Source organism: Staurois parvus, unplaced genomic scaffold (genome assembly GCF_062004578.1).
Source record: "Staurois parvus isolate SC_StPar_1 unplaced genomic scaffold, SC_StPar_1.0 ptg002676l, whole genome shotgun sequence".
Classification (NCBI taxonomy): domain Eukaryota; kingdom Metazoa; phylum Chordata; class Amphibia; order Anura; family Ranidae; genus Staurois; species Staurois parvus.
The window spans coordinates 1-16,361 of NW_028320472.1; the positions used below are offsets into that span (position 1 = coordinate 1).

General features: G+C 52.2%; 1 protein-coding gene across 3 annotated transcripts in view; it reads left to right on the forward strand.

Moving 5' to 3' along the window:
• Window positions 1-12,405: 12,405 nt before the first annotated feature.
• The window catches only part of PGAP2 (post-GPI attachment to proteins 2), a 34,066-nt gene continuing 30,110 nt past the window's right edge, over window positions 12,406-16,361 (forward strand). Inside the window, exon 1 of one of the 3 annotated variants that reach the window (XM_089666304.1) lies at window positions 12,406-12,537. In XM_089666304.1, coding sequence (XP_089522430.1) covers window positions 12,536-12,537 — 2 coding nt within the window. In that variant the 5' untranslated portion in view covers window positions 12,406-12,535. Of the gene's footprint in view, window positions 12,559-16,361 lie in introns of all 3 variants that reach the window. The other 2 variants (XM_089666305.1, XM_089666303.1) reach the window with 2 other exon arrangements.

Below are 16,361 nucleotides of genomic sequence, written 5' to 3' on the forward strand. Positions count from 1 at the left end.
CCTGTACATCTCCTCCATCTCCTCCATGCGTCTCCTCCATCTCCGCTATACATCTCATCTCCTCCCGTACATCTCCTCCATACATTACCTGCGTTTTATCCCTTTGAAGACCACAAGTACAGAAAAATACCCGGATCGTGTGGAAGGAGGGTGTCAGCCCCGCCCAGTTGTCTTTTGTCAAATTACTAAAACCCTCCCACTCGTCGGTAATTTGCCTGTAGCCCAACATAAGAACCAGGAGGGCCAATTCAACTCATTGGGACAACACGGGAATAGTGATGAAGACCACTTCGAATTTCTGGCAGGATCCACAGGACGTATGGAAGAGATCCAACGTGACAAATCTCCTCCAATGGTGTACACAGAAATACAAGAGAGGGAGAAGATCGGAGCAGGGTCAGGGTTTAGTCTTCGGAATGATGGACTGGGTGACAAGGTGAAGGGTAATCCTCTACCCATGAATCCTCCAGTGATGACTGAGAAGATAACAGGACACCGACCACCAAGGGTTCTTCTATAGAGGGTGGAGCGAGTCATGTGATCACTACTGCCAATAAACTCTTCTGATGACATCATAACAATGGCCAGACTAAGAGTGGAGAACCGAGAACACTGGAGGAACCCGAGTCCCACCACAACCCCAAGTCCCACCACAACCCAAAGTCCCACCACAACCCCAGGTCCCACCACAACCCAAAGTCCCACCACAACCCAAAGTCCGACCACAACCCAAAGTCCCACCACAACCCCAGGTCCCACCACACCCAAAGTCCCACCACAACCCCAGGTCCCACCACAACCCAAAGTCCCACCACAACCCAAAGTCCCACCACAACCCCAGGTCCCACCACAACCCCAGGTCCCACCACAACCCAAAGTCCCACCACAACCCAAAGTCCCACCACAACCCAAAGTCCCACCACAACCCCAGGTCCCACCACACCCAAAGTCCCACCAAAACCCAAAGTCCCACCACAACCCCAAGTCCCACCACAACCCCAAGTCCCACCACAAATAATCACCAGATCCATCTTCCAAGAACACAATATACATCATCAAATACCAGTGTCCTCCAATGTTCTCCTCCAACCCCCCCCCCCCCCCCCATCACAGAATGATGTCCTCCAACCCCCCCATCATAGAAAGATATCCTCCGACACCCCATCATACAACGATGTCGCCAACCCCCCCCTACGGAAGAACGATGTCCTCCAATGTTTTCCTCCAACCCCCCGTCACAGAATGATGTCCTCCAACCCCCCCTCCACCACCAAAGAACAATGTCCTCCATCACCCCCCCATCATACAACGATGTCCTCCACCATACAACAATGTCCTCCATCACCCCCCCATCATACAACAATGTCCTCCATCACCCTCCCCATCATACAACAATATCCTCCATCACCCCCCCATCATACAACAATGTCCTCCATCACCCCCCATCATACAACAATGTCCTCCATCACCTCCCCATCATACAACAATGTCCTCCATCACCCCCCCCTCATACAACAATGACCACCATCACCCTCCCATCATACAACAATGTCCTCCATCACCCCCCATCATACAACAATGTCCTTCATCACCCCCCATCATACAACAATGACCACCATCACCCCCCATCATACAACGATGTCCTCCATCACCCCCCATCATACAACAATGTCCTCCATCACCCCCCATCATACAACGATGTCCTCCATCATCCCCCATCATACAACGATGTCCTCCATCATCCCCCATCATACAACAATGTCCTCCATCGCCCCCCATCATACAACAATGTCCTCCATCACCCCCCATCATACAACAATGTCCTTCATCACCCCCCATCATACAACAATGTCCTCCATCACCCCCCATCATACAACAATGTCCTCCATCACCCCCCATCATACAACAATGTCCTTCATCACCCCCCCATCATACAACAATGTCCTCCATCACCACCCATCATACAACAATGTCCCCCATCATCCCCCATCATACAACAATGTCCTCCAACCCCCCATCATACAACAATGTCCCCCATCACCCCCCATCATACAACAATGTCCCCCCTCACCCCCCATCATACAACAATGTCCTTCATCACCTCCCATCATACAACAATGACCACCATCACCCCCCATCATACAACAATGTCCTCCATCGCCCCCCATCATACAACAATGTCCTCCATCACCCCCCATCATACAACAATGTTCCTTCATCACCCCCCATCATACAACAATGACCACCATCACCCCCCATCATACACAATGTCCTTCATCACCCCCCCATCATACAACAATGTCCTCCATCACCACCCATCATACAACAATGTCCCCCATCATCCCCCATCATACAACAATGTCCTCCAACCCCCCATCATACAACATGTCCCCCATCACCCCCCATCATACAACAATGTCCCCCCTCACCCCCCATCATACAACAATGACCACCATCACCCCCCATCATACAACAATGACCACCATCACCCCCAATCATACAACAATGTCCTTCATCACCCCCCATCATACAACAATGTCCTCCATCACCCCCCATCATACAACAATGACCACCATCACCCCCATCATAGAACGATGTCCTCCATCACCCCCCATCATAGAACGATGTCCTCCATTATCCCCCATCATAGAACGATGTCCTCCAACCCCCCATCATACAACAATGTCCTCCATTATCCCCCATCATACAACAATGTCCTCCATCACCCCCCATCATACACAATGTCCTCCATCACCCCCCATCATACAACAATGTCCTTCATCACCCCCCATCATACAACAATGTCCTCCATCACCCCCCATCATACAAACAATGTCCTCCATCACCACCCATCATACAACAATGTCCCCCCTCACCCCCCATCATACAACAATGACCACCATCACCCCCCATCATACAACAATGTCCTCCATCACCCCCCCATCATACAACAATGACCACCATCACCCCCCATCATAGAACGATGTCCTCCATCACCCCCCATCATACAACAATGTCCTCCATCACCCCCCATCATACAACAATGACCACCATCACCCCCCATCATAGAACAATGACCACCATCACCCCCCATCATACAACAATGTCCTCCATCACCCCCCATCATACAACAATGTCCTCCATCACCCCCCATCATACAACAATGTCCTCCATCACCCCCCATCATACAACAATCTCCTCCATCACCCCCCATCATACAACAATGTCCTCCATCACCCCCCATCATACAACAATGTCCTCCATCACCACCCATCTTACAACAATGTCCCCCATCATCCCCCATCATACAACAATGTCCTCCATCACCCCCCATCATACAACAATGTCCTCCATCACCCCCCATCATACAACAATGTCCTCCATCACCCCCCATCATACAACAATGACCACCATCACCCCCCATCATACAACAATCTCCTCCATCACCCCCCATCATACAACAATGACCACCATCACCCCCCATCATAGAACGATGTCCTCCATCACCCCCCATCATACAACAATGTCCTCCATCACCCCCCATCATACAACAATGACCACCATCACCCCCCATCATAGAACAATGACCACCATCACCCCCCATCATACAACAATGTCCTCCATCACCCCCCATCATACAACAATGTCCTCCATCACCCCCCATCATACAACAATGTCCTCCATCACCCCCCATCATACAACAATCTCCTCCATCACCCCCCATCATACAACAATGTCCTCCATCACCCCCCATCATACAACAATGTCCTCCATCACCACCCATCATACAACAATGTCCCCCATCATCCCCCATCATACAACAATGTCCTCCATCACCCCCCATCATACAACAATGTCCTCCATCACCCCCCATCATACAACAATGTCCTCCATCACCCCCCATCATACAACAATGTCCTCCATCACCCCCCATCATACAACAATCTCCTCCATCACCCCCCATCCTAGAACGAAGTCTCGTACCTCCTCTCTGTAGGTTGTTGAGTTTCAGTAGAAGGTGGAGAACGCGATGTGACCAGGAAGCTGCCGCCATCTTCTCAGAACCTGGACATCATAGAGGAGAAACAACCATGACAAATCTCCTATTATACCATAATCTCCCCTCCAGGAAGCGTGCCTGATAAACTCCTCCCCTTTTATACATCATAAGCCCCTCCCCCATAGATATGACATCATACAGGAGACACAACCATGACAAATCTCCTATTATACCATAATCTCCCCTCCAGGAACCGTGCCCTGATAAGCCCTCCCCCCTAGATATGACATCATAGAGGAGACACAACCATGACAAATCTCCTATTATACCATAATCTCCCCTCCAGGTGTCATGGAAATGTTGTATTGTTGGTTGTCCTATAAATGTGTCCTATATTCATGTTCTTCATATGTCTCTGGTGTGTATAATGAAAGCTCTGAAGGCTGCAATTGGGCCATGCCATGTACAATGTATGTATTACAGTACTCAGCTCGGTAATGGATGAGATGGCAGATCTGCGCCTATAGACCGGCGTGTATACCACCATTCCATGCCAATGCCGCCGGCGGTAGGCCGCGGGCCTGTATCCACATATCAGCAGCATAGTACCACATGGACTTCGTATGTCTAGGCGCCGGGCAATGCGAACTCCGTGTGTAGGCTCATGTATATCTTACAACCCATTACCGACCTGAACTGTATCTGGATGGATGTGTTTAATAAAGACGTATCGGCCCATCCAGGTACAGACTGATGTTTAATAAAGACGTATCGGCCCATCCAGGTACAGACTGATGTTTAATAAAGACGTATCGGCCCATCCAGGTACAGACTGGTGTTTAATAAAGACGTATCGGCCCATCCAGGTACAGACTGGTGTTTAATAAAGACGTATCGGCCCATCCAGGTACAGACTGGTGTTTAATAAAGACGTATCGGGCCCATCCAGGTACAGACTGGTGTTTAATAAAGACGTATCGGGCCATCCAGGTACAGACTGATGTTTAATAAAGACGTATCGGGCCCATCCAGGTACAGACTGGTGTTTAATAAAGACGTATCGGGCCCATCCAGGTACAGACTGGTGTTTAATAAAGACGTATCGGCCCATCCAGGTACAGACTGGTGTTTAATAAAGACGTATCGGGCCCATCCAGGTACAGACTGGTGTTTAATAAAGACGTATCGGGCCATCCAGGTACAGACTGATGTTTAATAAAGACGTATCGGGCCCATCCAGGTACAGACTGGTGTTTAATAAAGACGTATCGGGCCCATCCAGGTACAGACTGGTGTTTTAATAAAGACGTATCGGGCCCATCCAGGTACAGACTGGTGTTTAATAAAGACGTATCGGCCCATCCAGGTACAGACTGGTGTTTAATAAAGACGTATCGGGCCCATCCAGGTACAGACTGGTGTTTAATAAAGACGTATCGGGTCCATCCAGGTACAGACTGGTGTTTAATAAAGACGTATCGGGCCCATCCAGGTACAGACTGGTGTTTAATAAAGACGTATCGGGCCCATCCAGGTACAGACTGGTGTTTAATAAAGACGTATCGGGCCCATCCAGGTACAGACTGGTGTTTAATAAAGACGTATCGGGCCCATCCAGGTACAGACTGGTGTTTAATAAAGACGTATCGGGCCCATCCAGGTACAGACTGGTGTTTAATAAAGACGTATCGGGACCATCCAGGTACAGACTGGTGTTTAATAAAGACGTATCGGGCCCATCCAGGTACAGACTGGTGTTTAATAAAGACGTATCGGGCCATCCAGGTACAGACTGATGTTTAATAAAGACGTATCGGGCCCATCCAGGTACAGACTGGTGTTTAATAAAGACGTATCGGCCCATCCAGGTACAGACTGGTGTTTAATAAAGACGTATCGGGCCCATCCAGGTACAGACTGGTGTTTAATAAAGACGTATCGGCCCATCCAGGTACAGACTGGTGTTTAATAAAGACGTATCGGGCCCATCCAGGTACAGACTGGTGTTTAATAAAGACGTATCGGCCCATCCAGGTACAGACTGGTGTTTAATAAAGACGTATCGGGCCCATCCAGGTACAGACTGGTGTTTAATAAAGACGTATCGGCCCCATCCAGGTACAGACTGGTGTTTAATAAGAGCTATCGGCCCATCCGGGTACAGACTGATGTTTAATAAAGACGTATCGGCCCATCCGGGTACAGACTGGTGTTTAATAAAGACGTATCGGCCCATCCAGGTACAGACTGGTGTTTAATAAAGACGTATCCGGCCCATCCAGGTACAGACTGGTGTTTAATAAAGACGTATCGGGTCCATCCAGGTACAGACTGGTGTTTAATAAAGACGTATCGGGCCCATCCAGGTACAGACTGGTGTTTAATAAAGACGTATCGGCCCATCCAGGTACAGACTGGTGTTTAATAAAGACGTATCGGCCCATCCAGGTACAGACTGGTGTTTAATAAAGACGTATCGGGCCCATCCAGGTACAGACTGATGTTTAATAAAGACGTATCGGCCCATCCGGGTACAGACTGATGTTTAATAAAGACGTATCGGCCCATCCAGGTACAGACTGGTGTTTAATAAAGACGTATCGGCCCATCCAGGTACAGACTGATGTTTAATAAAGACGTATCGGCCCATCCAGGTACAGACTGGTGTTTAATAAAGACGTATCGGCCCATCCAGTACAGACTGATGTTTAATAAAGACGTATCGGCCCATCCAGGTACAGACTGGTGTTTAATAAAGACGTATCGGCCCATCGAGGTACAGACTGGTGTTTAATAAAGACATATCGGCCCATCCAGGTACAGACTGATGTGTAATAAAGACGTATCGGCCCATCCAGGTACAGACTGGTGTTAATAAAGACGTATCGGCCCATCCAGGTACAGACTGGTGTTTAATAAAGACGTATCGGCCCATCCAGGTACAGACTGATGTTTAATAAAGACGTATCGGCCCATCCAGGTACAGACTGGTGTTTAATAAAGACGTATCGGCCCATCCAGGTACAGACTGATGTTTAATCTGGGGGATGCTTGTACAGAGAATGGACATACTACTAGGAGCTAGGACAGGAAGTCTGCTGACCTCAGAGCATGGGGGGGGGGGGGAGGACTGCTGTAAAGGAGGAAGTCTGCTGACCTCAGAGAGCTCATGGGGGGAAGGGGAGGGAAGTCTGCTGACCTCAGAGGACTCATGGGGGAAGGGGAGGAAGTCTGCTGACCTCAGAGGACTCATGGGGGGAGGGGAGGAAGTCTGCTGACCTCAGAAGGCTCATGGGGGAGGACCAGTGATAGATAATAGGAAAGGCTATGCTCCAATCGGAATGTACATCCTGTGTATAGACACTCCCCATACATTGTTCTGTGGGAGGGGACTGACCTGACTCATGTGGGGACGTGCGTCTGCTTGTAATAAAACTGGGGGCTGAGAATGAAAACTTCCTCTATGTGAATTCCAACATCATCCTGAGAGTGTCGCCTGATCATTCCTGGGTAACGGAGCTCCACCCCCCACATCTCAGCAGAACCCAGTTGGAGGCGCAGGATTCGTGGAGTTTAGCTGCAGTCGTGGTAAGTGAGATTCGCACAGCTTTATGGGGATTTCTGCGCATCCAACTGCGAGTACTCACGGTAAGGAGAAATTCTTCAAAGCCAATTTCAAGACACAGGAAGTGTGCCTGATAAGCCCCTCCCCACCTAGATATGACATCATAGAGGAGACACAACCATGACAAATCTCCTATTCTACCATAATCTCCCCTCCAGGAAGCGTGCCTGATAAGCCCCTCCCCCTAGATATGACATCATAGACACAACCATGACAAATCTCCTATTCTACCATAATCTCCCCTCCAGGAAGCGTGCCTGATAAGCCCCTCCCCCCTAGATATGACATCATAGACACAACCATGACAAATCTCCTATTCTACCATAATCTCCCCTCCAGGAAGCGTGCCTGATAAGCCCCTCCCCCTAGATATGACATCATAGAGGAGACACACCATGACAAATCTATTATACCATAATCTCCCCTCCAGGAAGCGTGCCTGATAAGCCCCTCCCCCCTAGATATGACATCATAGAGGAGACACAACCATGACAAATCTCCTATTCTACCATAATCTCCCCTCCAGGAAACGTGCCTGATAAGCCCCTCCCCCCTAGATATGACATCATAGACACAACCATGACAAATCTCCTATTATACCATAATCTCCCCTCCAGGAAGCGTGCCTGATAAGCCCCTCCCCCTAGATATGACATCATAGAGGAGACACAACCATGACAAATCTATTATACCATAATCTCCCCTCCAGGAAGCGTGCCTGAAAAGCCCCTCCCCCTAGATATGACATCATAGAGGAGACACAACCATGACAAATCTCCTATTATACCATAATCTTCCCCTCCAGGAAACGTGCCTGATAAGCCCCTCCCCCCTAGATATGACATCATAGAGGAGACACAACCATGACAAATCTCCTATTATACCATAATCTCCCCTCCAGGAAGCGTGCTGATAAGCCCCTCCCCCTAGATATGACATCATAGACACAACCATGACAAATCTATTATACCATAATCTCCCCTCCAGGAAGCGTGCCTGATAAGCCCCTCCCCCTAGATATGACATCATAGACACAACCATGACAAATCTCCTATTCTACCATAATCTCCCCTCCAGGAAGCGTGCCTGATAAGCCCCTCCCCCTAGATATGACATCATAGACACAACCATGACAAATCTCCTATTCTACCATAATCTCCCCTCCAGGAAGCGTGCCTGATAAGCCCCTCCCCCCTAGATATGACATCATACACACAACCATGACAAATCTCCTATTATACCATAATCTCCCCTCCAGGAAGCGTGCCTGATAAGCCCCTCCCCCTAGATATGACATCATAGAGGAGACACAACCATGACAAATCTCCTATTCTACCATAATCTCCCCTCCAGGAAGCGTGCCTGATAAGCCCCTCCCCCTAGATATGACATCATAGACACAACCATGACAAATCTCCTATTCTACCATAATCTCCCTCCAGGAAGCGTGCCTGATAAGCCCCTCCCCTTTTTATACCTCATAAGCCCCTCCCCCATAGATATGACATCATATGCGCCTGCACTGGGGGCAGTTGTCAGTGTCCAGCAGGGGGCGGAGGTTGGGGTGTAGAATTATTCATGTTAGATTTGATTGGTCGGAGAAAGAAGGGAGGGTGAGACCCCGTCAGGGTTTATTGCTGTCGATGTCCCCAGTTGGCAGATTCCCCCTCTGTGTCCCCGGTGGGGAGATTCCCTCTCTGTGTCCCCCGTAGGGAGATTCCCCCCTCTGTGTCCCCGGTAGGGAGATTCCCCCTCTGTGTCCCCGGCAGGGACGATTCCTCCTCTGTGCCCCGGCAGGGGAGATTCCCCCCTCTGTGTCCCCGGTAGGGAGATTCCTCCTCTGTGTCCCCGGTAGGGAGATTCCCCCCTCTGTGTCCCCCGTAGGGAGATTCCCTCTCTGTGTCCCCCGTAGGGAGATTCCTCCTCTGTGTCCCCGGTAGGGAGATTCCCCCCTCTGTGTCCCCGTAGGGAGATTCCCCCTCTCTGTGTCCCCGGTAGGGAGATTCCCCCCTCTGTGTCCCCCGTAGGGAGATTCCCTCTCTGTGTCCCCCATAGGGAGATTCCCTCTCTGTGTCCCCCGTAGGGAGATTCCCTCTCTGTGTCCCCCGTAGGGAGATTCCCCCCTCTGTGTCCCCGGTAGGGAGATTCCTCCTCTGTGTCCCCCGTAGGGAGATTCCCTCTCTGTGTCCCCCGTAGGGAGATTCCTCCTCTGTGTCCCCGGTAGGGAGATTCCCCCCTCTGTGTCCCCCGTAGGGAGATTCCCCCCTCTGTGTCCCCCGTAGGGAGATTCCCCCCTCTGTGTCCCCCGTAGGGAGATTCCCCCCTCTGTGTCCCCCGTAGGGAGATTCCCCCCTCTGTGTCCCCCGTAGGGAGATTCCCTCTCTGTGTCCCCCGTAGGGAGATTCCCCTCTGTGTCCCCGGTAGGGAGATTCCCTCTCTGTGTCCCCCGTAGGGAGATTCCCTCTCTGTGTCCCCTGTAGGGAGATTCCTCCTCTGTGTCCCCGGTAGGGAGATTCCCCGTGTCCCCGGTAGGGAGATTCCCCCCTCTGTGTCCCCGGTAGGGAGATTCCCCCTCTCTGTGTCCCCGGTAGGGAGATTCCCCCCTCTGTGTCCCCGGTAGGGAGATTCCCTCTCTGTGTCCCCCGTAGGGAGATTCCCCCCTCTGTGTCCCCGGTAGGGAGATTCCCTCTCTGTGTCCCCCGTAGGGAGATTCCCCCCTCTGTGTCCCCCGTAGGGAGGATTCCCCCCTCTGTGTCCCCGGTAGGGAGATTCCCTCTCTGTGTCCCCCGTAGGGAGATTCCCCCCTCTGTGTCCCCGTAGGGAGATTCCCCCCTCTGTGTCCCCCATAGGGAGATTCCCTCTCTGTGTCCCCCGTAGGGAGATTCCTCCTCTGTGTCCCCGGTAGGGAGATTCCCCGTGTCCCCGGTAGGGAGATTCCCCCCTCTGTGTCCCCGGTAGGGAGATTCCTCCTCTGTGTCCCCGGTAGGGAGATTCCCCTCTGTGTCCCCGGTAGGGAGATTCCTCCTCTGTGTCCCCGGTAGGGAGATTCCTCCTCTGTGTCCCCGGTAGGGAGATTCCCTCTGTGTCCCCGGTAGGGAGATTCCTCCTCTGTGTCCCCGGTAGGGAGATTCCTCCTCTGTGTCCCCGGTAGGGAGATTCCCCCCTCTGTGTCCCCGGTAGGGAGATTCCCCCCTCTGTGTCCCCGGTAGGGAGATTCCCCCCTCTGTGTCCCCGGTAGGGAGATTCCCCCTCTGTGTCCCCGGTAGGGAGATTCCCCTCTGTGTCCCCGGTAGGGAGATTCCCCCTCTGTGTCCCCGTAGGGAGATTCCCCCTCTGTGTCCCCGGTAGGGAGATTCCTCCCTCTGTGTCCCCGGTAGGGAGATTCCCCCTCTGTGTCCCCGTAGGGAGATTCCCCCCTCTGTGTCCCCGGTAGGGAGATTCCCCCCTCTGTGTCCCCGGTAGGGAGATTCCCCTCTCTGTGTCCCCGGTAGGGAGATTCCCCTCTCTGTGTCCCCGGTAGGGAGATTCCCCTCTCTGTGTCCCCGATAGGGAGATTCCTCCTCTGTGTCCCCGGTAGGGAGATTCCCCTCTCTGTGTCCCCGGTAGGGAGATTCCCCCTCTGTGTCCCCGGTAGGGAGATTCCCCCTCTGTGTCCCCGGTAGGGAGATTCCCCCGTGTCCCCGGTAGGGAGATTCCCCCGTGTCCCCGATAGGGAGATTCCCCTCTCTGTGTCCCCGGTAGGGAGATTCCCCCTCTCTGTGTCCCCGGTAGGGAGATTCCCCCTCTCTGTGTCCCCGGTAGGGAGATTCCCCCTCTCTGTGTCCCCGGTAGGGAGATTCCCCCTCTCTGTGTCCCCGGTAGGGAGATTCCCCCTCTCTGTGTCCCCGGTAGGGAGATTCCCCCTCTCTGTGTCCCCGGTAGGGAGATTCCCCTTCTATTTCACCATTAGGATCGAAAGAAGAGGATCCCAAATGTCACCAGGACAGGAAGAGAGAGGACATCTTCTAATGGGGACACCAGTTCTGGTGACAACATAGGATTCCCTCACTCTGAAGGGGTCGCCTCCTACTTCCTGTTGTGTCTATGGGACCGGAAAGTGAAGGGGAATCCCCCAGATAGGGACACAGGTGGCCGGATGATAGCCCTCCATTACTACATGTAACATGAACAGGGCACTTCAGCCTCATTCGTGCAACTCGGAGTACAGAAGACTCGATGCGAGGCCCCCGGCTCTGACCTGAGGACTTATAGGGCGGCAGCCATCTTTCTGAAGACCAAGATGTACACGTGACTTACCTCTATCGCTGGCAGGTTGTGATTGGTGAAGAGGAACCACGCGACCGAAACTTGACAGGACCCGAGGGAGTCCGCCATGTTGGTACACCCATTTGCTATTTCTTATTCCCGTCTTATTGGTAAACTCAAGACCGGCTGACCTTCCTAGACATTAGTACGCGGTGAGGAGGGGGTGCTTTGGCCGCCATGTTATAAAATTCTAGGGATGGACGCCATATTGTTACACCTTGTCCACTGTGACGGGCCACCATGATGGCACACCTTAGTCGTCGGTGACAGGCCGCCACGATGGTACACCTTAGTCGTCGGTGACGGGCCGCCATGATGGTACACCTTAGTAATGGCCACTCGGCCGCCAAATAAGTACACCGTACTCCTCGTTGGCCGGCCGCCATGTTGGTACACCCGTGTCTCGGTCCTCGGTAGTCTCCCCTCCGGTGATCGTTCCTCCCCTCCCTCTGCTCCTCATATAATAATGATTTGTGCGGAGTGGGTGAAGTTGGGGGAGGAGCTCGGTCAGGGTAGTTCCGGGTGTAGGAAGATGGCGGCGGCCTCCCGCCTGTCACCCGGGACCAGCTGTATATAGAGCCCGGGAGAGGCCCGGGGAGTGAAACATGTAAGTGGGTGAGATGGTGAGGTGAGTGTGGGGAATGCCGGGGTCCTGGCTGTCAGGTGAAGCCGAGGATGGGGGAGGGGACTACCAATAGCCTGGCTGGGGGAGTGGAGTCCTTCTTTATGTCGGGAATCCAGAGGATCACCATGATGGATCTTCCTATCCATCCCAATCCTGGAGATGCCTTTGCTGTGTCCGCCACGCCATTGGAGGCGGAGATTGTAGACTGAGGGGCGGGGCATACATATAATGGGCGTGGTTGTGTATTGATGGTTGTACATGGCCCCTCCCACCTGTACATGGCCCCTCCCACCCGTCTACAGGAAGGAACGTCGCGTGTTGGTGGTCGTCCATAGCCCCTCCCACCCGTATATGGCCCCTCCCACCCATCTACAGGAAGGAACGTCGCGTATTGGTGGTTGTCCATGGCCCCTCCCACCCGTCTACAGGAAGGAACGTGTTGGTGGTCGTACATGGCCCCTCCCACCTGTACATGGCCCCTCCCAGCTCACTTTGGGTGGGGGGCCCATTGAACACGGCTCACTTTGGGTGGGGGGCCCATGGAACACGGCTCACTTTGGGTGGGGGGCCCATGGAACACGGCTCACTTTGGGTGGGGGGCCCATGGAACACGGCTCACTTTGGGTGGGGGGCCCATGGAACACAGCTCACTTTGAGTGGGGGGCCCATGGAACACAGCTCACTTTGGGTGGGGGGCCCATGGAACACAGCTCACTTTGGGTGGGGGGCCCATGGAACACGGCTCACTTTGGGTGGGGGGCCCATGGAACACAGCTCACTTTGGAGAGGTAGGGAGACCCCTGTCTCAGCTCCTCATATCCCTATTATGTGTAAGTCACCCTGTGCCTGTTAGGGGTGCAGGGGGATCTGTCCTAATATTGGGGGGGGGGGAAATCTGTCCTAATATTGGGGGGGAATCTGTCCTAATATTGGGGGTGATCTGTCCTAATATTGGGGGGGGGGGGATCTATCCTAATATTGGGGGTGATCTGTCCTAATATTGGGGGGGGGGGATCTGTCCTAATATTGGGGGGGAATCTTTCCTAATATTGGGGGTGATCTGTCCTAATATTGGGGTGGGGGGAAATCTGTCCTAATATTGGGGGGGAATCTTTCCTAATATTGGGGGTGATCTGTCCTAATATTGGGGTGGGGGGGAAATCTGTCCTAATATTGGGGGGGAATCTGTCCTAATATTGGGGGGGGGATCTATCCTAATATTGGGGGGGAATCTTTCCTAATATTGGGGGTGATCTGTCCTAATATTGGGGTGGGGGGGAAATCTGTCCTAATATTGGGGGGGAGTCTTTCCTAATATTGGGGGTGATCTGTCCTAATATTGGGGTGGGGGGGAAATCTGTCCTAATATTGGGGGGGAATCTGTCCTAATATTGGGGGTGATCTGTCCTAATATTGGGGGGGGGGGATCTATCCTAATATTGGGGGTGATCTGTCCTAATATTGGGGGGGGGGAATCTGTCCTAATATTGGGGGGGGGGGAATCTGTCCTAATATTGGGGTGGGGGGAAATCTGTCCTAATATTGGGGGGGGTGTGTGTGGATTGTTTGGTGCCATGTGGTGCATCCCATTGTTCTATTGTGTGTCTTGCTTGGGAGCAAACTATTATGGGATGTGTGACGATCGCGGCCTCAGACCCCCGGCCCTTCTCACCAAACTCGTGACCGAAGGACCGGCCAATCTAAAACCGCGCTGTCACGTGCGTAACAATGCCACGCCCAGCTGCACCCTGCACAACGATTTTCCAGCTAACTGACCACAGATCGATGTACCGGCAGCCCTGGGAGCGATTGTTACTGGGTCAGGATAATTCCACAATTAACCCTTCACACTGCCACCACCTCCTTTTTGTACAGAGAGAGGAAACTCGGCGATATCAGCAATAACACTGTGATGATTGGATAATCGTCTGTATAACACGGTCACTGCAGCCCGGCTATGCAGAAGTTTAAAACACACACAGTAGCGCTCTTCAGAGGAAAGGGGTTCTTGGTTTGCATTAAAGAGCTTTAGAAACAGTTCAACACTTTTCAGAAAATAGGATTTATTACTAAAAAGGTCAAAAGGGTGCAATAAAAGTATTTACAGAAAAAGATGTAACCAATATATATATAAATACAGAGAGCAACAACACAGCAAAGATGTAACAGAGAGAAGTTTAGGGAGGTAAATACTTGCAGATTCAAGTGTCAGAGCACAAGGGTGCCGATTCTCCCAAAGTTGGTTCCAATGTTAAACGGGAGAAATCTCTTCATCCTCCTTCCCCAGGCATAACAGCCTTTTTCTAGGAACTCAGCAGGGTGTCTCCTTAAAGAAGAGAACCAATCGCCTCATTTGGGGAGGGTGTTTAGGTGGGGAACTCAGGCTAGGACCAAATCCCTCCCAGTTTATATCAGGGTCAGTACCCTTCCCCAGGTACATGTAGCATCCTATCCACTGGCAGGATAATCTGCAGAATGATCTCCTGAACGTCCAGACATCACATACGACATATCTGCTTGGGACGGGTAGGAGAGATGGCTTTCTGCTCTCAGACGTAATCTAGGGGTGTAAGGTATCTGGTGACTCGCAGTAAACTGACCAATCTGAATAGATGTTTTTGTTATTAGATGTATTTCCTACGAGAAGTTATGAAAGTGAATGAAAAAGTGGTTTCCCAAATGAGATGTATGTTTTACTGATATCCCAGAATGCATTCAAGTCCAGTGACTGGCGGGATTATAGCTTTACGAGCAGCTCAGACCAAGAGTGGGACAGACACAGTGGAATCAGATAATTGGGTTTACAACCATGAGGTGTATCCAGCTGTGCCTGATGCACTCCTGAACTCAGCCACACCAGACCACCTGCCATTCAACAGAAAGGGGGGGGGGCTGATTTGGAGTGAGAATGACACAAGATGGAGGATCTTTGCAGCATGGATGTCTGCGTCCATATTTGTATGTACAATTGCTACAGGATGTATGTGTTTGTGTATTGGCTTGGTGGGGGGTGTCTCCAGCAGCCCTCCCTCCTGATGGGACTGTCTGTTGGTGTGTCTCTTGTTACTAAATGTAGATTGCCCCGCCCTGTGTCATTATGTAAGAGGGGAGGGATTGCCCCGCCCTTTGTCATTATGTAAGGGGGAGGGATTGCCCCGCCCTTTGTCATTATGTAAGGGGGAGGGGATTGCCCCGCCCTGTGTCATTATGTAAGGGGGGAGGGATTGCCCCGCCCTGTGTCATTATGTAAGGGGAGGGATTGCCCCGCCCTGTGTCATTATGTAAGGGGGATTGTCCCGCCCTGTGTCATTATGTAAGGGGGGAGGTATTGCCCCGCCCTGAGTCATTATGTAAGGGGGGAGGGATTGCCCCGCCCTGAGTCATTATGTAAGGGGGAGGGATTGCCCCGCCATGTGTCATTATGCAGGGAGGGGGGATTGTCCCGCCATGTGTCATTATGCAGGGAGGGGGGATTGCCCCGCCCTGTGTCATTATGCAGGGAGGGGGGATTGCCCCGCCCTGTGTCATTATGCAGGGAGGGGGGATTGCCCCGCCCTGTGTCATTATGCAGGGAGGGGGGATTGCCCCGCCCTGTGTCATTATGCAGGGAGGGGGGATTGCCCCGCCATGTGTCATTATGCAGGGAGGGGGGATTGCCCCGCCATGTGTCATTATGCAGGGAGGGGGGATTGCCCCGCCCTGTGTCATTATGCAGGGAGGGGGGATTGCCCCGCCATGTGTCATTATGCAGGGAGGGGGGATTGCCCCGCCATGTGTCATTATGCAGGGAGGGGGGATTGCCCCGC